General features: G+C 36.2%; 2 protein-coding genes across 6 annotated transcripts in view; one reads left to right on the forward strand and one right to left on the reverse strand.

Annotated features, from left to right (window-relative positions):
• The window catches only part of Rme-8 (receptor mediated endocytosis 8), a 70,273-nt gene that overhangs the window by 42,330 nt on the left and 4,841 nt on the right, over nucleotides 1–23,102 (forward strand). The window contains exons 3-11 of one of the 3 annotated variants that reach the window (XM_070304909.1): nucleotides 16,833–17,241; nucleotides 17,555–17,816; nucleotides 18,081–18,926; nucleotides 19,254–19,697; nucleotides 20,094–20,504; nucleotides 20,696–21,261; nucleotides 21,428–22,340; nucleotides 22,417–22,773; nucleotides 22,875–23,066. In XM_070304909.1, the coding sequence (XP_070161010.1) occupies nucleotides 17,171–17,241; nucleotides 17,555–17,816; nucleotides 18,081–18,926; nucleotides 19,254–19,697; nucleotides 20,094–20,504; nucleotides 20,696–21,261; nucleotides 21,428–22,340; nucleotides 22,417–22,773; nucleotides 22,875–23,066 (4,062 nt within the window). In that variant the 5' untranslated portion in view covers nucleotides 16,833–17,170. Of the gene's footprint in view, nucleotides 1–16,791; nucleotides 17,242–17,554; nucleotides 17,817–18,080; nucleotides 18,927–19,253; nucleotides 19,698–20,093; nucleotides 20,505–20,695; nucleotides 21,262–21,427; nucleotides 22,341–22,416; nucleotides 22,774–22,874; nucleotides 23,067–23,102 lie in introns of those variants that run through there. The other 2 variants (XM_070305069.1, XM_070304990.1) reach the window with 2 other exon arrangements.
• Nucleotides 4,273–16,816, reverse strand: LOC138938403 (angiogenic factor with G patch and FHA domains 1). Of its 3 annotated transcripts, none has more exons than XM_070305456.1 (9): nucleotides 16,704–16,805; nucleotides 16,384–16,630; nucleotides 15,996–16,232; nucleotides 15,716–15,886; nucleotides 15,356–15,515; nucleotides 14,791–14,951; nucleotides 14,243–14,685; nucleotides 14,052–14,151; nucleotides 4,273–4,647 (listed from the first exon to the last, which is right to left on the reverse strand). In XM_070305456.1, the coding sequence occupies exons 2-9, from the start codon at nucleotides 16,561–16,563 to the stop codon at nucleotides 4,504–4,506; spliced, it is 1,596 nt and encodes a 531-aa protein (XP_070161557.1). In that variant the 5' UTR covers nucleotides 16,564–16,630; nucleotides 16,704–16,805; the 3' UTR covers nucleotides 4,273–4,503. The 3 variants fall into 3 exon arrangements, 2 of the variants coding, with proteins under 2 accessions (XP_070161557.1, XP_070161472.1); XR_011447714.1 differs by adding an exon at nucleotides 8,528–8,709 and having other exon boundaries at nucleotides 4,563–4,647; nucleotides 16,384–16,816; XM_070305371.1 differs by having other exon boundaries at nucleotides 16,384–16,805.

Below are 23,102 nucleotides of genomic sequence, written 5' to 3' on the forward strand. Positions count from 1 at the left end.
TAGCTCGTTATCCGTCAGTACCATATATATCAAAATATATAATACCGGTATGTACGTATAAGGAGAGCTTGATGAGAAGCATTGCTTTTCGGGGCCTGAAGAAGATTCGGGCCAATATGATAGTTTAAGAGAGGTCAATATAATGAGACGCGAGGCATAGACCAGTCTACAAAACAGGAAGATCCACTTGTCATAGATTAGGCGGCCCTTTCGCAGGCACATGTAGATCCTATGGGAGTAAGTCCACGTTGCCGTGCGAAGGAACTGACCGAGTCGTAGAATCTATTTACTAATATCGTTGTTGCGACGTGTCCTCGGTAAGTAATAACGGACACGTGCACGCGTCCTTCTCGCGAGGTGATTGAACTCCGGGATATATAGGACTCGTGTACACGCACACACACGCTTTCAACGCTAAATACAGGATACGCGTGTAAAGCGTACGTATACGCGGGTACCGTGCATGTGTACGCGTATGTTGTTGCGCGTACTAGAATCGAGAAGTTGCCGGGCATAACTACCGAGAGATTGACGAGCACATGTTTTTCTATCGTTAATTAACACGGAGCCGCCTACGCGGGCGCACGTTCCCCCGGTGTGTAATAGGGACATATACATATATATTCGCATAAACGCACGCGGTACGTACACTGCAAAGCGTATCCTGCACTGTCTACCGGCTGCTACTTCATGCGTGCGTCCGCATTCCTAGCCCCTTCAATTACAAACCGCGTAAAGGTATGTACGCGTGTGCATACGGACCACGTGTACGCGAGCTTGTCTATTAGAACGCTCTCGGTGGACAAACGTTAACAACGACCACGCATTATTACCCCCAGCCAGAACTGGACCCTTTGTTGTTTCTGTCGGTGCTACAGTCGACATCCGGCTTGCCTAGCCAGCAACATCGTATCATTTTCATCGTGTGCGCGCGTATACGTGAACACTCTCTTTTCGAACCTTTTCGAATCTTTTATCAATATTGATCTCGAATGGGGAAACGCTTGTACCCGGTTTGTACCCTTGGATCGTGACAATTCCGTTGTGCGCGAAACTCGATTTCGTTAAATCGTAACTCAAATGACGATCGTCATCGATCATATTTAACGATTTCTTTTCTTTGCGATTTATAATATTTTTTTTACAATTACGTATATAACACTTTCCCTCATTTTATAATTTTATATTTAGAAAATTTACGATGGGATTATATATCGGCTCCGCGAAATGTAAATCGAACTTGGAATAATTGGCTTAGCAATTGTCAGTGCAACGTTGCTGTAATATATAGATGAATAATAATTCGAGTATTTTCACGAGGAAACCTGTTCTCGATTAACATATAATTAAGAGCAGCCGAATGTTAAAAAGTCCAACGAACGTTGAGATTTTGCAACGTGCAATCGAAAGCATAATATTACTACTTGCGGGCAACATATGATAGCCGCATTATTACACTTGCGGATCGTAGAAACGCGCCTTATTATTGGTCATTATCTATATGAAATTATGTATCGCTAGTTTCCCCTTTCGTTTGTATACGTGTAAAATCGAGTCATTTAGTCGTTAGAATATTTTATCAAGCCTCACCCATCAAATATAATGTGCAATATAATTATGGCTTTATTCGTGAAAATACGCGTATTACAAGTTACGTCTATATAGGAGAAATTTTCATCAAGCTATAATGCGATAATAATTACGACTATTAATTATAGTGTGTATGTATTCAACACATGTATCGATTTATTATATCGATGATAGTATCAGGATATAGGAATTATATAGAGTTACAACCTCGATTGTGGTTGCGTTTTGTGGCTTTGAAACGCAGGTGGCACGAAAGCGTGTTCACCAGACACGCTTAATGATAATCAACAATGCTCGCGCGCGAATTGATCCGCCGTCTCGCGATGTAGGCTAGACATCATCTCGAATTACACGACGAGGCAGCGGCCGCGATTTGTCACTTTGTATTATCTCGTCACACGCATCGGAATGTAATATCCTGATTAACCCTTGCGTTAAAATACTACCGTTTTCTCATCTTGTGATGTATAAAAATTATTAACAAGCCAAATTGTATTAACATTTTTTTTTTTTTATTATTAGACCGCGCATCGAAACAAATTTAATAATATCTAATTGGGCGACACTACGCGACACTATCGCTTGCGTTACAAATATATCGTTGGAATAATTTTTATTTTTAACTTGTGTCTCTTTTATTTTAATTCATAATATAACTAAGCAAGCGAAATAATACGCATGTACGGCGTATATGTGGAAATGGATGTGATCGACAATTGGCGAATAAATGTGGATCGTTTCGGAAAAATAGAGAAAAACGAGTGCGGCCAGACCAAGTTGGTTCTCTATCTTTTCCTCCTTCAGCCAGTGGAAGGATGCATCAAGGCCAGATGAGGCCTGTCCATTAGTAAAAGAGGGCCGAAAAATGGCTGACAGGTAACAAACGAGGGCCATTTGTTAGCACCGATTTGCCCTGGCGTTTACCGCCGTGTCTAGACACCGAGGTCCGCCCGGATTCTCTTCTACTACTCGTACATTTCCGTAAACTCCTCGCTGCGATATTTACGAAGAATCGCATTTTGCGAGGGATACTCAGGTTTACGCGTATTATCAATTTCATCGAAGAGAAAAGAAACGAAAAGAGTGGAGAGACACAAAAGTTCGTTTTAAGTCTAGTGTAAACGAGTCGAAACATTCGACACAAATCTCAGAGAAAAGTCGCTTGAAAGTTAAAAGCTTTTCAAGCATCCACGAACGTGTTTCCCGAGCGAAATATTACTTTCGATTTAAAGTTACTGGAATCAGTAGATTTACGTTCGAAACATAAAACACGTTGTATCTGTATCGCACGATCTGTGTTCGCCGTCTTGCCGTAGTGAGTCCGTTCCCGCGCCCGGAAATGCATAATTGAAAGGCGAGGAGAGCCTCATAAATAACCGCGCTAATTATTTCTAGCCTCGCCAATTTCCTGTCTTCTTGTTTATCCGTACGCCTTCCCCCCTTTTGCTCTTTCGCTTTCTTTTTCTTTCTTCATCGCGCGATTGCCTTTTCTTTCTCATCCACTTCTGTATATATAGTTGCGGAAATTTTTGGAGTTCTATTACAAATATTTTCATCACACGCTTTATTGTCGATTAATGTATGAAAATGTAACAATTGGTATAGTACTATTAATGCAATTAAAAATATTATTATAAATTTTTAATTAAAACTTTATTGAATCGATTGAAATCGATTTGTAAAAAAAAGAAGAGAATGCAAAAACTTTATTTTCTTTATTATAACTAATACATTATACATTTTATAAAATATTATATCATCTCGATTATATAATGGGAAGTATTAATATAAATTATGCAAAGGAAGAGATTTAGTATGTAAAAAATATTTTTTTTTTTTGTTATTAAAAAAGGAGCCAAAAAAATTTATCTCGCGTGACAGCTTTCACCGAGATTTCGTCGCGTCGAGGTTGCTTGTATGAAGGTAAATTAAACTGAAATTCCGCGAAATTTGCGATTTCTATCTCGGTAACAAAAATCGCATTGTTTTCTTCGTGTCGCAACAGTTGAACTCGTGACTCAGAATTTGAAATTCGCTTCTTTGAGATTTCTGATCATCGTCCTGTCTTTTCGTCCTACCGTGCCCGCGGTCTACCATTTTTATAAGCTCCATAAAATCTGCGTACGACCGAAAGTGGAGAAAATAGTTTAGTGCCGGGTCCGAATGGACGCTGTTAGGTCCAGGTATCCAATGGTATAAAATTGACTTTTTATCGCGAGAGACGAAAGAAAGAACGACTGGAATTTAGACAGCGATGTTCTTTCGGAGGTTCTTAAGCGCAGCAAAACGTAAAATTTCATTCTCTTTCGTATATTTTGTCTTTGAATAGCGCGAATGCCATTTTATTACAAATTATAAAGATTGATTTATAAAACTCGAGAAAATCGCCTTCTTCAATGAATTTGTTCGTTAATTGTGATAACCACAATCGTAAAATTAGTATCATTGAACAGGAGGTATCATGTTTATCTTTGTAGAAGAAATAATAAAATAAATACATTAAAAATATTACTTTTAAGAATATAAATTTCACGAAAAATGCATTTCAATGAAAATTTCAATATTTCAAGTTTTAATTATGTATCATCGATAATATTTTTTATTATTTCATAAGTACATACATGCAAAATGACTATAATAATGAAGGCTTTTTTCACCAATTTAGATTTATCAAACGCAATTTGTCAACACAATTCACATATCTTCCAATGATCTATATAATTCTGTATTTTGTTGTAAAATTATAAATATCATTTATGTACAAATTTTAAATTAAGATTTTCTTTCCGATATAATTCAGGATATAAATAATGATAGATTAATAGCTATGTACAAAAGGTATTTAAATTTTTTACAATACACGTGACTATATATATACATGAGTTCACTTTGAATTTATATATCTATTAACGATTAATCCACTATTTCTTTATAACGTTCCTGAGCTTTTCGCCACATTGTCTGCTTCTTCTCCGTGTTAAAATCTAACTCAATATTAGGAAAGTCCGCTTCACTCGATCCAATACCCGCTTTGTTGTAATTGCCTTTGATAGATACCTGTAAAAAATACCGCAATCCTTTATTATAATTTCTTTGAATTGCTTTCATTAATTATGAAGGGAAGATTACATAGTTGCCAACGAGAAAATCACATTTTTAATTTTGCGCCAAGTTCTCTCTTCGCCAAAACCCAGTGAACCCGTCGTTCTTTGACTCTATTTAGGCCAAGTGGCATCCCCATCTAGGTTGCAAACCGTATCTACTACCGTCGTTACTTGACTTACTTAGCGCGAAAAGAAGAAGAGACAAAAAACTGAAGTACGGAGGAAAAGAATGAAAGGAAAGAGTCACTTTCTTTCAAAGTACTTTTATCACGCTGTCTCATTAGCCGACAAATTTTCGCTCACCCATATACTTTGCTAATTACTTTTATACATTTTATATATTGCAGATTTCTTGATCGAATGTAGTTTAATTTCGCGCGCGGCAGAATAAATTATTTATTATTCTTAACGTGCCCTTATAAACGAGGATCGACTGTATAAGAACACTAAGGATTCATGCCGATGACAATCGTGGGTAAAACGATCGCGGTCGTTACTCGATCGACGAGCTTGCGAGAATCGAGGAGCGAAATGACCCAGCAACTCGTGCGTTTCGCTTTCTCTCGATGATGATGCTAGCGATGATGCATCTGTCTGGACTGTCTAGACCACTTGCATATATATTATAACTCGTTCGCCGATTCGTTTTCTCTTCTCGTTCGCGGTCAATATCGCCCGAAAGAAAGAAATCTATTTTTTAAGAGAGTTTTGTTCATTATCGTTGATTTTACTTGACGTCAATTTTAACTGTAATTGCTTTCATTGTTAACAGTCATTAATCGACAAATCTTCTAAGGGACAACAGGCCATCGAAATCTAAAATTACTGCGATTAGTTTTCTCTCGCTCAAAGAAAAAGTCAATCAGTCAGATTATTTATTATCGTGTCTGAATTAAAATTATCTCGGAATTATCAATCGAGATAAATATTAGTCTTGCGGTTAACGTAGATCGATCGATGATATGAGAGAGGGAGAGAGAGAAAGGTCTGCATGGCGGAGGAAACTATGGCGAAAAGACGACCGGTATAAGATATTCATTAAACAGCGTCTCCCGTCGGATATCACCGTCGGATTACTAAATTATTTTGTCCAGTCTCAGCATCACACGACCTAGATTTCGTAAGTTTATTATAAGGGGGAGACTAAAATAACTTTCAGCCTAGTAATAATGTTAGTCATATTTTGCATATATTCACAGTTTCATTATTTATGCAAACCGAGAGATCGAAATAAGAATTGAGAAGCTGATTGTATAACGAAAAACCTTATTAAAGCTCTGTTTAGTCTTTACATAAAATTGCGAGGAAAAAAAAAAAAAAAGAAAGATCGTGAATCGCCAAATCGAATAACGTTGTTGATACACCACAAAGTATATTGACAGTCTCGTCTGATGCGAGGGCGAGAGCTAGGAGGGTAGAAAATAGGCAAATAGGCCACACCGGTTGGATGCTGAGCGACACAACTGAGAGGAGGCAATGCACCGTGATTACAGATTAGACAGCGCAGACATGTCGCGACGTCTGCCTTCTTCCCCTCCTTCCTTCCCCTCTCTCTTCTCCCGCTTAATTCATCGTTCAACCCCAGACACGTTTAATGCATATGCGTACCCCGATTCGTCGAGATGCATCGATTGTGCGTGCGTGCGTGTACGTGCGTGCGGCGCGCGAAACTCCATTGCCCGGCTCGGGCATGGGGCAACGCGTCACAATTGGCGCCCGCGAAAAAATATAAATGACAGAGCATCGAATCTCGCAGGACGTATTTAACGAAGGAATTGAAATCGCTCGTAATAAACGTGCTACGCGATTAACCAGCTGGCGGTAAAAGGAAAATGCTCACCGATATACGCTCGATAAGAGAGGAAGGAAATTCCTGGGTCGAGAACCCAGACACCGTGTGGTCGATCGTGCGAACAAAACGATGCCGACACGTACAATAACATATTAGGAATTCGCGGGTTTCTCTGACGCGACGATGGTGGTAGGGTACCAGACGGTCTGTGCCAGTTCGAAAGTTTGTCCCGGTTTACCCGTCTGGCATACCGGGAAGCGACGTGGACGCACGTGCGCCGCACCTTGACAGCTTGAATATGGGCTCCGGCGGCGCGGAGACAGCATATTGGGTTCGAAACTTTGCTCGTTTACAACGCTGCCAGTGTGTCTGCTGCCATCGCCGCCGTCGCCACCACCTCCTTCCTTTTTCTCCTCTGTCTCCACCTCCGAATACACATCGTCGACTGCACCACGCCGAGCAGACTCTCAAATAAACGTCGAGCTTCTCTTTCTCTCACATTCTCCTTTCTCTTTCTCATATCCATTGTAATCGAAATATTTCCACGTGAAACATATATCCGGAGAAATATAATTCTATCGAGAAAAAGATCTATTTTAAATCGTCAGAAAGTATCTTGCAGCAAGTTTCAGATGTGTCAGTGCTACGGAGGTGATTGGAGTCCCTATCGTATCGTACGTTTAATTTCAAAAATTCTCGCGTCGATGAACTTTAAACTCAGTCACTACGCTCAAATTTATATTGTAGCCGGTTGCATCGGAATCTTTAATTTACTAAACTGCATATGTTTGCATAGAATAAATTGGAAAGAGAGCGAGACTAAACTTTAAAAGAAGACACGCAGTCAGCATCGACAAACACACAATTAATCAATTATCGCTTTCCCACGGTTTGATCTTTCATCACGTACACGAAACCATTTTTCGTCTTTCTATCGGGAGCTTCCATCAGATTTGTGATAAGAATTTTATATTTCATATACGTCTTCTTATATACTCATTATCATTATCATATACTGCGGAATGAAACGAATGCGTTAGAACATAATTTCGGAAGTACTAACTGGAGAATCGTAAGTGAGAATCGGACAAGGTATAGTATAGGACGGCGCACGCATATACAGAGAACGATCGCACGCTTAGCACGTAAATGTGGACGATGCAAACGAGGTACACGAACAGAGGTTTATGCATACCGATCGTACGCATACATAGGCGTCACACGTCCTAACCGCGCGCGGGAGTACCTCCCGCGATAATCCTGTGATGGATGTCTCTAGGTAGTCGGTAAGCCCCGCCGGCCAGACTGTGTTCGGTATATCGGTGTGTTTATCCAGACGGAAGCCGTCTGGCGGCGATAGGGCAACCGACGTCTCCCGTGTGGTATGTATGGTCCATATACGTCGGCTCTCCATACTTAAACCATTAAAGTAACGCGTGAAATGGCAAATCAACGGTACTTGATCGTAAAATCAAATGAATCGTCGCTCAGCGATAAAAGACGATTTGTCGCGATCGGATATATAACAAATATTTTACATATCATATCTTCGAGATGATGCCTTTGGAATTCAAATATCCCGTATACAACCGCAATCAAGGAGATTGCGTATGCGAGGAGATGAGAAGAAAACTTGTAGAAAAAAATAGACGTATCGAATCGGAAACATAAATCGCGTCGCATCGTCTCTTCGATTCGATCCGATCGATGCTCGATCGTGCTGATGTTACGATTCGCGTTGATCGAGACGTATACGCGTCGAGCACTGCCCCGGCGCTGCTGTAATTAATAAATCTCTCATTCTACATATTTGTATGTCGATACCGGGACCGATTATTCGGCCAGCGTGTGCTGTGCGGGCATATACACACACCTCGTCTAGACCAATCGACCGCTCCTGACTGGATTGTATATTCCTAGCTAACTAACGTTATACGGAGCACAAACCAATATACAAACAAACGCGTACGTATGTACGTGTTCGTGTACGACGGCGATGCCGACTGTTAAGCCGATACGTGCACACGCCGCGTATACGAACCTCCTATGTATGCACAGAATTATGCACTCGCATCCGCTTCCTCCTGGCTGAGCTCTGGTTAATTTCGTTTACGTCTACACGCGTGTCTCTCCCTGGAGGGAATCGTGCCGATAGATCTCGTATTGCGTGCGGAAAATGCAGCATCGTTAATCTCTTCCATGTTATAGCTTTGTATATATATCCTTGAAATTTCCAACTTTTTTTAATTTATTGCAATTAAAAAATTATCTCATATAAATACGATTTCTAAAAATTTTCTAGAAATAATGACATAAGACAATTACAGTGAGTAAATATTCTAAGAGAATACAGTAAGAAGGAGAATTCTGCATTTTTTTTTTGAAAAGCCAAATCTCTTGTCGAACGCATCCAAAAATAATATTTAAATATTAGAAATATCTTAGGAAAACGTTGGATTATACTTGCAATTTGGCAATGTGCACGAATTCATTTCAAAATTATATGTAACGATACTCGCACGAATGTCATCAATCTAAACGCTTTCGGACGATTTTAGATGGGATTCTCTCTTATATCTGATCATCTCCGATTATCTTACATAATGAAAGGGAAAAAAAGGGCATAAAAGAAAGAAAAAAGAGAAAAAACTCTCGTGTAAGAGAAAAAACGAATAATATAATAAGAATAGAGAGAAATTTTCAAGAGGACGCAAAGAGAGGAAATAATGATAAAAAACTAAGGAAGATTAAGAGAATAAGTAAAAAGGCCGTTACTTTATCTATTTAGTCGATTTAGTTTAATCAACGAACAAATAGTCTTTAGATAGTAGAGATGTTTGTGTGTTGGATGAATTTATTTGTGAGGCTATAGAGAGAGATTCCCACCTGTTGCCTTCTGCGTCTCTTCCGTACGTGCCACTACCAAGTTTCACTTTTCCCTCTTTTCCATCTTTTAGTCTCCAAACTTTCCTTTCGTTTTCTTATTAGTCACACATTTTTATCCTAATCTGTTTACGTATCGTAAAGTTTATATTACAATATACTTGCATTTTCCACAATTTTCTATTTTAAAGAAAATATTTGAGATTCAATTATTGTCAATAAAAATGATTAGAAAGCTATTCAGATAAACATAAGTTGTGTATTGACCTTTGTGAGAAGCGAATATTGATAATGATTTATGAACGTATGTATATAATAAATTTTTTTTACCGTATAAATAAAATAATCTTGTACTTTTCTCTGAATGATGAATGTTATCGATATTTATCCGAAACAAAATATATAAATCTTCCTTCGTTAGATTGTATCGAGCGCTGTATTATGGAGAGAACGTGTAGGGAATCAACTTGTTTACCGTTGTCTCTGGTTGGACCCACGCGCGAACTCCGACTCGCAAAAATATTCCCGCAAGATAGGCGCGCGCGAGTTCTACTTTCTCCTTTTTCTTAGCTCTGTTTTCGTTGTCGCCAAAATAAAAGGGCGAACAAATAGACGGTAGAGGAGAGAGAATAAAAGGAAGGAGGGAAAGAGAGATGGATGGCAACAACAAGTTATCGTAAAGTAATCGAAGGCATGGGAATCAACATCTGCGATTTGCTCTTATTCGTTTGGCCATCTTTTTTTCGCGAGTAATGCATTCAAAACATTCTACTTCCATTTGTATTCAAGTTTAATATCATTTGTGTAAACAAATACGCATAAATATATATATGATAATAACTTTTGAAGATAAAAATGTAATTTATTCGAACTGTGAAGGCAAATTTCTGACAAGAAAAAAAAGTATATTCTGAGATTAAAACTTATCAAGATGTTACATGCTGAATCTTTTCACGCTCCGCGTAAGATATATTAAATATGAATGAAAATAAAATCGCCAAATAACGTGACGAAAATCGCAAAAAAGGGATACCCTCGGTGTCTATAAATGAATTTATTTCCCTCGATCGTCTATCGTTCGTCGCGGCTTCCAATGCGAACTTGTCGAAGCGATCGAAGGAAGGACAGACCGAATCCTCAGTGCATTCTTGCAGTCTCTACCTCTCTGCATTACGTAATACCGAAACGACCTTGCGTTCCATCGTAACGCCTGCGGCAGAGAACCGTGTACATCTCGTGGTCAATTTCCGTCGCGCAAATCCCTCTCTCTCTCTCTCTCTCTTTTTTTCTCTTTTTCCTCTCTTTCACCGTTATCTTTGTTTTCGTCGGAAAAGAAAAGATGCAGTGAATAGATAGACGGCGCGGCAAGAAAGAAAATAAGCGGAAAAATAAGAGGTGAATGGCAATAACAAGTTTTCGCGAAACACAAATCCGTGTGTCTCCGTTGTTTTCGCGCTCGCAGTGCACTTGCAAAACATGTCCTTTCCATTCGAGATCAATGCCAGATATATCGTCTACGAAGAAGTATAATTAAAGAAGTAAACGTATAATTCAATCTTAAGGCAGGTTAATTAAACCTGATCCCATCTCTCGTCTGACGCTGACTTGTCATAGACTAAATTGTTTTGCACAATTTTTCTCTCTCAACAAACCGCATTACCTTATTTAGTCAGTTCTATCTTATTATAGGTGAAAAATCAGAGAGAGAGAGAGAAAGGTACCTTTTTTATAGAAGATAATTTACGGAAGCAACGAAGAATCCTTATTACCGTAGTCAGCAACTTGAGATTATTTATCGCGTCATTAATCAGACGAGTTTTTCCTGCCAGAGTGAGAATTGTAAACCGCAAACAGATGCAATATGGAAATGGGTGTAAATCGTAAAAGGAGATTGTACCCGTGAAATGGCTTACACGGCAGTCGATATTCAGGGAAGTCTATAAAATGAAATCGTTGCAGAGTTTCCGGATGCAGCTCGCGACTATTTCACGATCTGAGCATTCGCTACAAATATTGATTACGATTTATGTATATAAAGTATATTTAAGATCGTAAAATATTACACGACTATTACTTTATGAAAAAAAAACAGATAAAAAAAATATCACTTGGTAATCTCGTTATCCACTCGAATATTTCGTTGAACATCTTCAGATTAATAGTCGCCTATTTTTCTATTTAATTTAAACGCATACCGGTTTTTATCATCTGTAAATAATAATAATAAAAAAAAAAAAATGATCGCAACAATGTTAGTTGCAACATTGATGAAATAACATTACATGAGCAACATTACATGAATAAATGTATTATGCGAGATGGTGAAGTATTGTAATCCGTAATCGAACGCACTCGACACCCGGTAAAGCACTCAGATAAATGAATCCGCTGAGATTTTAGCCCCGTTAAAGTATAGCATGGCCTTGCGTACGTAGAGGCCACCTCTTACGCGTAACGTAGCCCACCTCGTCCGCGACGCTTTTATATCTCGCGGTTTACTAGCAATCGCCATTCGCAGGCTTTACAATGTGTCTGGTTTACGGGCTCTCAACCGTCTCGACGAGTGTCTTCTTCCCGTTTCCCGTTTCTTGCGCTCTTCGTAAGCTCTTCTCTTTCTCTAGCTCTGTCGTTTACGATATAGGTCACGTCTCCGTGAAACGCACTCGAGGCTGCAACTCGCTGCGTGAGCGGTGCGCGTAAAGATGACGGTGATGTAAAAACGAATTCAATGTAAAAGAGAAACGGCTGTCTACGATGGCAAAGTAACGGCGGACGCGAATACGCTAGATAAGATCGGTGAACGAGAGTGATTTCGAAACTTATTCCGACGAACGAGTTTTTTTTTTTTTTTTTTTTTTTTGCAAAATTCCTTTCCTTGAAATACGATGCTAGCAAAATTAAAAGCTTAACAATAAATCGTAATTGAATTTAGTTTTTACTTTTTTTTTGCAATTATAGAAAATAGAAAAAAAATACAAATTAAATATTTTGTAGACAAGTCGAGATTTCAAACGCAAACTAATTTTATGCAAGAGAAAAGAAGAGAAAAGAAGGAGAAAAAGAATGAAGCAATAAATTATAATATCGTCGATATGTAATTTCACTTAGAGTTTACCCGTCGAACAAAGTTTGGCTTTATTAATATCCCTAGTTTTTAAGTATATGACATTTCTATAATGCGCGCGACATAAACCAGAATTTATTTTAAGATCAATATTCGCGTCTTGCGTTTTGTGCGTTTTACTATCATCGCATTTAATTGTATTAAAAAAAAAAAAAAGAGGTTGTTGACCCCAACAAACGTCTACAAACTACATAATGTATAAGTATATCTCACAATGTATTATATCCCACCGTCCGAAAATAGCAGTGTTTTACGAGCAAAACTTAGCGGGAAACATTACGTTTGATGAACGCAAGATTGAATGTGTGTTAAAGGAATTCTAAAAAAAAAAAAAACAAAAAAAACCGAAAGGTTTTGTAGTGGCAGCAAAACAGTAAAATACCAGATGATATGACGATGAAGACAGATGCGAGCAAGATGTATAGTAATCCGTTAAATACGATACAATGTCGATGTTATATATAAATAAAATTACGTAAATTAAATAATGAGTCTTTTACATACTTTGATAATTAAATTTTCGAATATAAATGCATGCTCTTTTTCGCCTTTGTGCACCTTTCTTCCAATCTTGCTACACATTTGTTTATTTAAAAGAAAATCAGAGAGATCCATGAGAACCATGTTACGTAGAAAATACAGCCTGCGTCTAACAGCGACGTTGCTTTACGAGCAAAAAGCGCGAGCGCGGTCTCTCTATATCTAGCGGAAGCAACGGTTAGAGCGGCGGGGACAAATTTGACAAAAAAGAGGGACGGAAGAGGAGACCGCTGGGACAACAGGGCGAGCAAATGGGTGGTGAGGCGACAGTGGACAGAAGTACAGACGAGAGAAAATAACAGTCCCCTTATCCCACCCTTTAATCCTTTTACGCGCACAAGCACCACCGCCGACTGTATGCAATGGGGCATACGATGCGTCTAGACAAAATAATGATTTGGATTTCAATACATTTGCATTCATTACCCCCCCAGGGCATCCTCTCTCGCCCGGCCCGCGATCCGCGCGGTCTCTTCTTTCGCCATCCTACATTTCGCAGAGTTACGCTCGTTATCATACGAATGCTCTGCTCCGTACCGACGGCGCTCGTTTCGTTCGCCGTCGAAATGCGACACGAAAGGACGGGCGACCCAGAACTCAGATCAGCATGATGCGGTGCGACCAAAGATAGGAGGGAAGAAAGAGGGGAGATCACGGATTTCCCGCGATCACCGCCCGGCTAATGAGTCCGGGCGTGTGTGCGTCCGCTCTTTTTCTCTTGATTTTTTTTCTCTTTGAACACACGTACACGTTGCAAGTCTAATCCGGATCATATTAAATTAGAAGAACTTGGTGCGTTACTTTCAAATCCGAATCTATCACCGGATACTTTTTATCTATCCTTTCTTTATAAACAATTGTTATATAATACGCGCAAACCACCCATTTGCCGTCATCTCTTTTTATGTTGATAATCAATTCTACGATGAACTTTTGAAATAAATGTTGGTGATTTTTCTTGTAATAAAAATTATTACGTTATTAAGATGATCAAACTTAAATTAAGGAAAACACTCACAGGTTCCGTTATTCCGTCTCCGTCTTTGCCTAAGGAATGACCTTCGAACCAGCCCATTTTTGAAAGTATTTTGAATCCTTTGTTATCCTTTGCAATCGATCTGATCGAATAAATATCTTCACGTTAGAACTTTGGAATATTTATGCAAGACGTGTGTATATCTTTTTATCTAAATATTATAATATACTTACGTGTGAACAGAACTCTGTTCAGTCTTAACAAGATGATGCGAAGAGCCTACATGTTGTCTCCTAGCTTGCGCTCTATCTTGATAACCTGAACCTAATTGACTATTAGATATAACATTATCCTTTACAAATCCGAACTTATGTTTTAGACGTCGTAATTCTTCTTTGTGAAGTTCCTTCTTGGAAACTCTATTTTCATCGAGACTGATATTTTGTTGCACAAGACCTGGCTCGCAATGACCGCACGTTTCGTTTCCGTTATGAATATGGCACAATAGTTTTGTCTCGCCAAGTTTTATAATTGAACCATGCGTTATTTCATGAGCTTCGGATTCCTGCTTAGCTACTGATAACCTTTTGCCGTTTAAAAATGTACCATTTCTCGAACCAGAATCTATTATGTGATACTGTTTTTTAATTTCATCATATGTAAAACGTGCGTGATACTGTAAATATAGACATATGTTTATAATTATTATATTATATTATATATTGTGTGTATATATATATATATATATCGATATTGATATTGATATTGATATATATTATACCTTGCTAACATTTATATCTGGTATTAGTACCGAATGATCTCCTTCTCGTCCTAATGAACCTCCTATATATGTCACGAGAAAAAGGGAGCCCACTTTTAATTTTGGTAAATCTGTTTCCTTTACAATAATCCTCATACATGGTGGGTAACTTTTTGCTAAATCTGAAATCCAAAATTTGGTTAAGTTGCATAGAAGATATTTTATGTTTTGAATTCTATGATAAATTTTTTCTTGATGAAATCAGCAGTGGAAAAATCCAATGAAATTTCTGTGGCAAACTGCGCTCTTTAAAAGAGAGAGAGAGAGAGAGAGAGAGAGAGAGAGAGAAGAAAAATACTATTTCTATGTAAAATACTATTTTATCAGCCTTTTTCATAAATCATATTATACTAAAATTATATTAATATCTCAAAATTAATGATCTCTAATAAAATAAAAAACATATATAACCAAGTGTAAAATAAAAGTTGTTAAAATTTATACTATTTAACTTTTAGTATGTATTTTATAACAAATAATTGCGAAATTGTTACAAAATAACGAATAAAACTAAAAAAAAATAAACCTGGTTCTTCTTCATAGTCGCTTTCGCTATTAGTAGATATATCAGGAGTAATTTCATCAGAAACATCGTCATTCTCGCTTTCTGAACATTCACCCTCTTCAGGCTCTATATCTTCCGAATTTTCTTCTTCGTTTACAATTTTTCGTTTTTTTACATTATCCTACAAGAGAGACATATATACATATTAAAAGTATAATGTAGTTACCTAAAGCTTGTCGTCTGTATCTTTGGATTTTTATATCTGACAGATTCTTTATTAATTCATCTATTTCATCTAAAACCTATAAATGAAAACATCAAATCTTTTTTTGCGGAAATAAATGTTGACGCATGCACGGAATTAATTTTATAAATTGCAACCTTATGTGTTTTCCCATTTTTGTTTTCTTTCTTCTTTCGGGAAATGGGAAGCTGCATAGTAGTATCTTCATTTACACAAACTTTGACTTGACTGTGGAATTGATAGGTATTACTAGCCTCATCATAATAGTAATATATCCCAGTATTTCCATCATAATACAGACTTTGTTTCTAAAAAATAATATTTTTTCTGTGCTTATATTTTTATGCCACATAAAAGAAAATAATATGTATATAAAGTTTCAATATTTATATATGAAGTATAATATAATATATATACCGTATCATAATAATATCCAGTATTGTAATCATAATACATTCCTGATGTTTCCTCGTAAACAAAACCACTTTGTAATAAAGCTGATTCTGCTACATGTTTTACTTGATCTACTATACTAGATGATTTAACATCATTATTAATATCCCAATTTTGCAATGATGATTTATCAAGATTAAGCGGATCTGTCTGAGTCCCACAGTGTACAAATGTTTTTTCCAAAAGCAAGTTTTGATGCTTCTACAATAGATCATATTATAATTTATATTGACAATATATTATAAAATCTATATTAATGTGTGTATATACATATATTGATAAATGTAAAGTTTATATAATCAGAGATATCAATAATACTTTATGAATATTTTATCAAAAATTTAATATGTACCTGTTCATTGAGTTTATTTCGTAATTTATTAACTTTCTTCCGTTGCCTTTTAATATGGTTACGCAGTTTACATATAAATTTTAAGACATGAGGTAAATTACATAATTCTTCTGTAAAATCTTCTTCAAAGTCTGATACAATTCCTTCCTCACTTTCACTATGCATCTCGCATATATCCATACTTTGTTTACAAGGAGCACAATATATATGTGCACATTAAAATGAAAATTCACTATTCTATTACTTTCTGTTATAGGAAAAGGGAAAAAATTAAAATATATATTCATTTACACACTCTTATGTTTAAATTATTTCATTACATTCATGCAAGAATATTTAGCATTATACAGATAATGTCAATCGAATTATCTTTGTAACTTGTAACCATATTATGGCATTATGGGATTGGAAATGATTGGAAATCTCTGCTGATATTCTATTGTATGCAGTGCTGACATCTGGAAACAGCTGTTCGTTAACACCCCTTACGCCCCCAGTCGTCCACGACCATCATGGTCGCTCCCAGGTTGATGTAGCCGTCGAAAGTGACATTTGTTAGATGAAAGAGATTAAAGTGTGCCTATACCATCCGTTCGAACAAATATCAGCAGCAAAGATAACGCGGTTCAAGTTCGTATTTCTTCCCTATGTCTGTTTTTCGAAATGCCGATTGTGTAATTTTGTAATACGCGAATGTTATCCTACGCCTCTTGTCCTGTGCAAGTGATACTCGGTTTATTAAAACTTTGTTCAAACTAATACGATTGTATCCACAAGAAATGAAACAATGATGCCGATAAAAGACAATCAAGATGTGGCATGCTTTTTAGTTACCAAGCATTCTACATGGAAGGGGAAGTAAGTGCGTTTTTCTTATTAATAAATAACTTCTTCATGTGTCTATAATTTAATTTTAAACTCGTTTGAAAAAAATTTTGAAATATAGATACATTATATATATATTAATAAATTCCGTAATAGTTGATGTATACTACTCTCTTATATGAGATAAAAAAATATTATGTGTATAGCTTTTAATAGAAGAATATTTTCTTGTTATTCATATAATAAAATCATTAACAATATTATATTCTTTTTTTAAGGTATCAATACTATATTTATGCTTATATTTAAATAATATATTAAATAATATTTAAATAATATATTTCAGATACAAACGTATCTTCTCCATTGGCTCCATGGGAATAACAACATATAATCCTGGCACGTTAGAAGTTACAAACAGATGGGAGTATTCTGATATAAATGTACAGCCAATAAATAGAAGTCAATTAGGCTCCCATGAATTTACCATAACTGTGCGTAAGGAGCGGAAAAATGATACTATGAAGTTTAGTTCCGAACATAGATCACATTTGCTGACGGAAGCACTTAAATACAGAAATCAATTGGAAAAATCTAAAGAAACCTTGGTGAGTTTATATGTTTCTACTCTTTCTTTTTTCTCTCTTCTGTATATGTTTTAATAGTTTTTTATAATAGAATATATTTATTACATTAATCAGATTAATTGATTATTTCTTTACCTAGAAAATTATTACAAAAATATCTTTAGCATTGTAGAATATTATTGTATATGAAGAAATTCATACAAAAAAGAGAAAAAAAATTACAAATTATATAACATACACAATTTTGCATATATAACATTAATAATATAATTTTTATATTTATAGAGATACCAAGCTTATAAACATCATTGGTCTGACACAAGATTACCTATTGTATTAGAAATAACATCATACAGTCTCGATCAATTGGATCCTGCAACAAACATGGTATTAGCTAGCTATTGTTATAAGGATTTTGAAGGGCTTCTGACAATGAAAGATTATCCCAATGGATTTGTAATTGTATGCGGTGGGTTTGGTCGCTTGCATCTTTTTGCTTCTATCCATATGGAAGAGATAAAGAAAAGGTTACAAGAAGCTGCACTAAATAATTTAGGCATTAATATAAAAATCTTAAAGGAGCCTATAAAACTCGACGACTTTATTGCTCAAAGATTAGGAAAGTTTAGCGGCGATGAGCATATAACAAGTGTTTCGGAATTTACTGTACACAAAATCTCCTCCAGGCATTTGGACCCACAAAGAAGAACGCTTTGTCTTTCCGACACCTGCCTATTGGAAAGAGATCCTCAAACATATAACATTTGTACTCTTAGGCCATTATCGGACATTTTTACCTTGATTCGTGATAACGATAATCCTCAACTATTTACTATACAATATCTTAATGGTCAAACGCGCAGTTATACTGCGACGAATAGAGATTCCTTATTAGCATCTTTACTAGATGGTGTAAGAGCTTCCGGTAATAGAGATGTCCATGTGAAGATGTATCCTATAGCCAGAGGTAAAAGACTCGGACCTTTCAATCTATCTGTTGATGAAGAGGTCGAAACGACGCACGTTAAATTCCTTCAACAACCACCTGGGGGACGTACATTTGCTGAAATTCTGGAGAGATTTAATGCAAACATACCATACAGTGGTCTTAATTACTCCACTACTCAAGATGTAAGATAAAGCATTTCTTTATTTGATAATATGTATATGAGATTATAAATAAGAAAATATAGTGAGTATTTGTATATACCTATAAAAGTTTGTACAGTACATTGAAGCGGTTAAAGTACATTAATTGAGTGAGTTTGATATATTTTTGAAACTTTATAATGAAGAATTGCAAACATTTATTTTTATATCTTTCTTATAAAATCTACATGTATGTACATATAAAAATTATAAAGTTTCAAAAACAAAAATGTTTGCATAGATATATAGACAATATAGAATTAAGAAACATATTAAAAGACACATAAGACACATTTTCTGTTTATCCAGGAATTTATACCGCTTGAATGGACTGTAACAACGTTACAACTCCAAGTACATCGTATCACAAATGATTACTTACAGGGAATCTTTACTGAAAACAAAGACAAGATTATCCTTGGAGCTTTGAATACTTTAATCAGCAAAGATTTGGAGACAAACTGCGAGATTGAGGCACAATTTCATGCAGTACGAAGATTGGTGGCTAATAAAATTGGCTTTGCTGCATTTACAACGCTTTCTGGTTTTAGAGAAGCTGTTGGTACAAAAGTCGTAAAGGCTTTAAAGAAACAAAATTCTGGTGTAACGCAAGCTGCCATAGATTGTATTTGTGCTCTGATGCAACCGATGCATGATGATTGTGATTTAAGACAAGAACAACTAAACAAAAGTAGCTTGCTCAGCAGTAATAAATTTTTAGAAAGTTTGCTTGAAATGTGGGTTAATCACATTGTAAGTATTTAAAATTACACATTTATACATTCATTTAGTCTTATTATACTTGAAAGATTGCAGACAGTGTCTAAAGTCTATTTGAAAAACTTTTATGTTGGTGTTTTATATGATTTATGTAGATGCTCCAGCTTATTTTATGTCTCAAATAATTTTATGATGTATATCTTTTTATCATCGAGATATTTATTTATATTTTGATTGCATTTTGATGCAAATTCTATACATTTCATTTAAGAGAGATATCTAAACAAAAGTTTTTCCTGGGTAATATATTCAGAAATTCTTTATAAGAGATATAATGCAATATAAAAAAATATTTATTTATTACATTATAAAATGTTGAAATGTTTAATCGATTGCTGCAATAAAGCTATTTCTTTGTTAATATTACAGAATCATGGCACAGGTGCATTGGTAGTCTCTGCTATGCTCGATCTTTTAACATTCGCCCTGTGTGTGCCATACAGTGAAACGACTGATGGTAAACATTTTGACAATCTTTTAGAAATGGTTGCTACAAGAGGCAGATCTCTGTTTAAATTATTTCAACATCCTTCGCTGGCTGTGGTCAAAGGTGCTGGATTGATAATGCGCGCAATCATTGAAGAAGGTGCACCAGAAGTAGCAGCAAAGATGCAAGAGCTGGCCCTCGCGGAAGGGGCTCTACCAAGACATCTATTAAATAGTTTATTTACTATTGGAAATGATAGTAGATTGTTAACGCATCGACAATTGTGCCGACATCTAGTAGGTTTATGGGTCACGGGACATCCCACAGCTATGGGATTATTGAAAAGAATTATGGTGAGTCGTTTATATTATCTTCAATTTGTAAATAAATATACATTGTGTGTGTGTGTGTGTGTGTGTGTGCGCGCGCGCGCGCGCGCGCGCGCGTGTGTGTGTGTGTAAAATAATATAGGCGCTGCGCTTCCTATAAGAGACATTTAAGATATACTCACTATAATGTGGAACTGCTATTGCTTTATTTGTAGCCAGTCGGTTTGTTGAATTATTTGGACTCTGATGAAAAAGTACCAGAGTCATTCGTTGAAGAAGAGAGATTGAACAATCGTGACAATTTAAAAATAGCAATAGACCATGCCTCTAAAAATAAAAAAAGCCCACAATGGATTGCTATTGAACGTCAGATGCGAGTAGTTGAGAAGCACGTAGAAAATGCTTTGCAACATTGGGGTGCTCGTATCGGAATAGAGCGAAGAGAAAAAATTAAAGAGCGTCCGATAGTCTTGAGAAAACGTAGAGAACGAATTAAATCTGAAGCAAATTGGAAATTATTCTATTATAAATTTAATCAAGATCACGCACTGCCAAACTTAATTTGGAATCATAAAACAAGAGAGGAATTGAGAATAGCGCTGGAAAATGAGATACGTGCATTTACTTCGGATAAAGACTTGGCTGGTGGAACTTTGATCGCATGGAATCATAGAGAATTTGAGGTACAATATCAATGTCTCTCGGATGAAGTTAAAATTGGAGATTACTATTTGAGGCTTTTATTAGAAAAAGATAGTCCGGATAATCCGATAAGAAAATCGTAAGTACATATCTCTATAATTATTTTACATACATTTACAAGAAACATAAGATATATAATTAATACAAAAAAAAGGATTTTGTTTATTATGCTTGATATTAATTTCTACTACAAAACTCTTTTGACATAATTTGTGACAGTAGATTTTTTTTATTTTTAATTACAGATACGAGTTTTTTAATGATTTATACCATAGATTCTTATTGACTGCGAAAATCGAAATGAAGTGCCTTTGCTTGCAAGCAATGACGATAGTGTACGGTCGGTATTACGAGGACATTGGTCCATTCTCAGATACAAAATATATACTGGGAATGTTGGAGCGTTGCTTAGATAGAACGGAACGCGATAGACTAGTTATGTTCATAACTAAACTCATATTGCATAGACGAAACGTTAAAGATATAATGGATCAAAACGGAGTACGAACTTTGGTCGATTTATTGACATTAGCGCATTTACATACTTCCCGAGCAGTTGTGCCAGCGCAAACTAATGTGATAGAGGCAGGCCCGCAGCAGGAACGAATGGAAAAGGAATGGTATTACAATAACGGAGAGCAACGTGAAGGCCCGATAAGTTTAAAAGATCTAAAAGAATTGTATAGTTCAAATCAAGTAACTTATAAGACAAAAGTTTGGGCACAAGGATTAGATGGATGGAAAACAATTTCGCAAGTGCCGCAATTAAAGTGGAATCTCGTTGCGAAAGGAACTCCCGTAATAAATGAAAGTGAATTGGCCAATTTAATCTTGAATATCTTAATTAAGATGTGCGAATATTTTCCAAGTAGAGACGCCGATGACGCGGTGATCAGACCGTTGCCACGCGTAAAGCGATTATTATCCGACCTTCAGTACCTGCCACATATTGTACAGCTTTTGCTAACATTTGACCCGATTCTAGTTGAAAGAGTCGCTACATTGTTATGTGAAATAATGCGAGATAACGCAGATGTATCGAAAATTTATCTTACCGGCGTGTTTTACTTCATCTTAATGTATACTGGTTCTAACGTCTTACCGATTGCAAGGTTTCTACAGCTTACGCACACAAAACAAGCTTTTAGGAACGATGATGTAAGTGTTTATTTTTTTATAATACTTTAATATATGAATTCTAGAGATTATAATATAATGTTGTTATATTCTTTAGAACACTTCTTCAGATATTATGCAACGAAGTATTCTTGGTCAACTATTACCCGATGCAATGGTGAATTATTTGGAAAATCACGGGGCGGTGAAATTTGCGCAGATATTTCTCGGAGATTACGATACGCCAGAAGCAATTTGGAACGCGGAGATGCGACGAATGCTTATCGAGAAAATTGCTGCGCATATCGCAGATTTTAGTCCCAAGTTACGAAATCATACCATGGCTAGGTATCAGTATATTGCTATACCTGCTGTAAGATATCCGCAATTGGAGAATGAATTGTTCTGTCAGATATTCTATCTCAGACATCTTTGTGATACCATTAAATTTCCACAGTGGCCTATTCCAGAACCCGTAAGTTTAGACAATAATTGATTTTATCTTTTATACTATATTAAGCAATACTCTATATAGTATTAATTACTTATATTAATACGAGTGTAATATTTAATTAGGTGCAATTATTGAAAGACGTATTAGATGCATGGAAGAAAGAAGTGGAAAAGAAACCACCTTTGATGACTGTGGACGAGGCTTACAAGCAACTCGGCTTATCTGTTGGAAAACAACATGACGGAGCGCTTGTTAGGAAATCATTTTATAAATTAGCTCAAATGTATCATCCTGATAAGAATCCTGAGGGGAGAGTAAGTCTGTATTTATATTTTGTCTTGTGATTTGTA

Source organism: Polyergus mexicanus, unplaced genomic scaffold (assembly GCF_030449975.1).
Source record: "Polyergus mexicanus isolate NDT 795.1 unplaced genomic scaffold, iyPolMexi1.0 SCAF_1, whole genome shotgun sequence".
Lineage (NCBI taxonomy): Eukaryota > Metazoa > Arthropoda > Insecta > Hymenoptera > Formicidae > Polyergus > Polyergus mexicanus.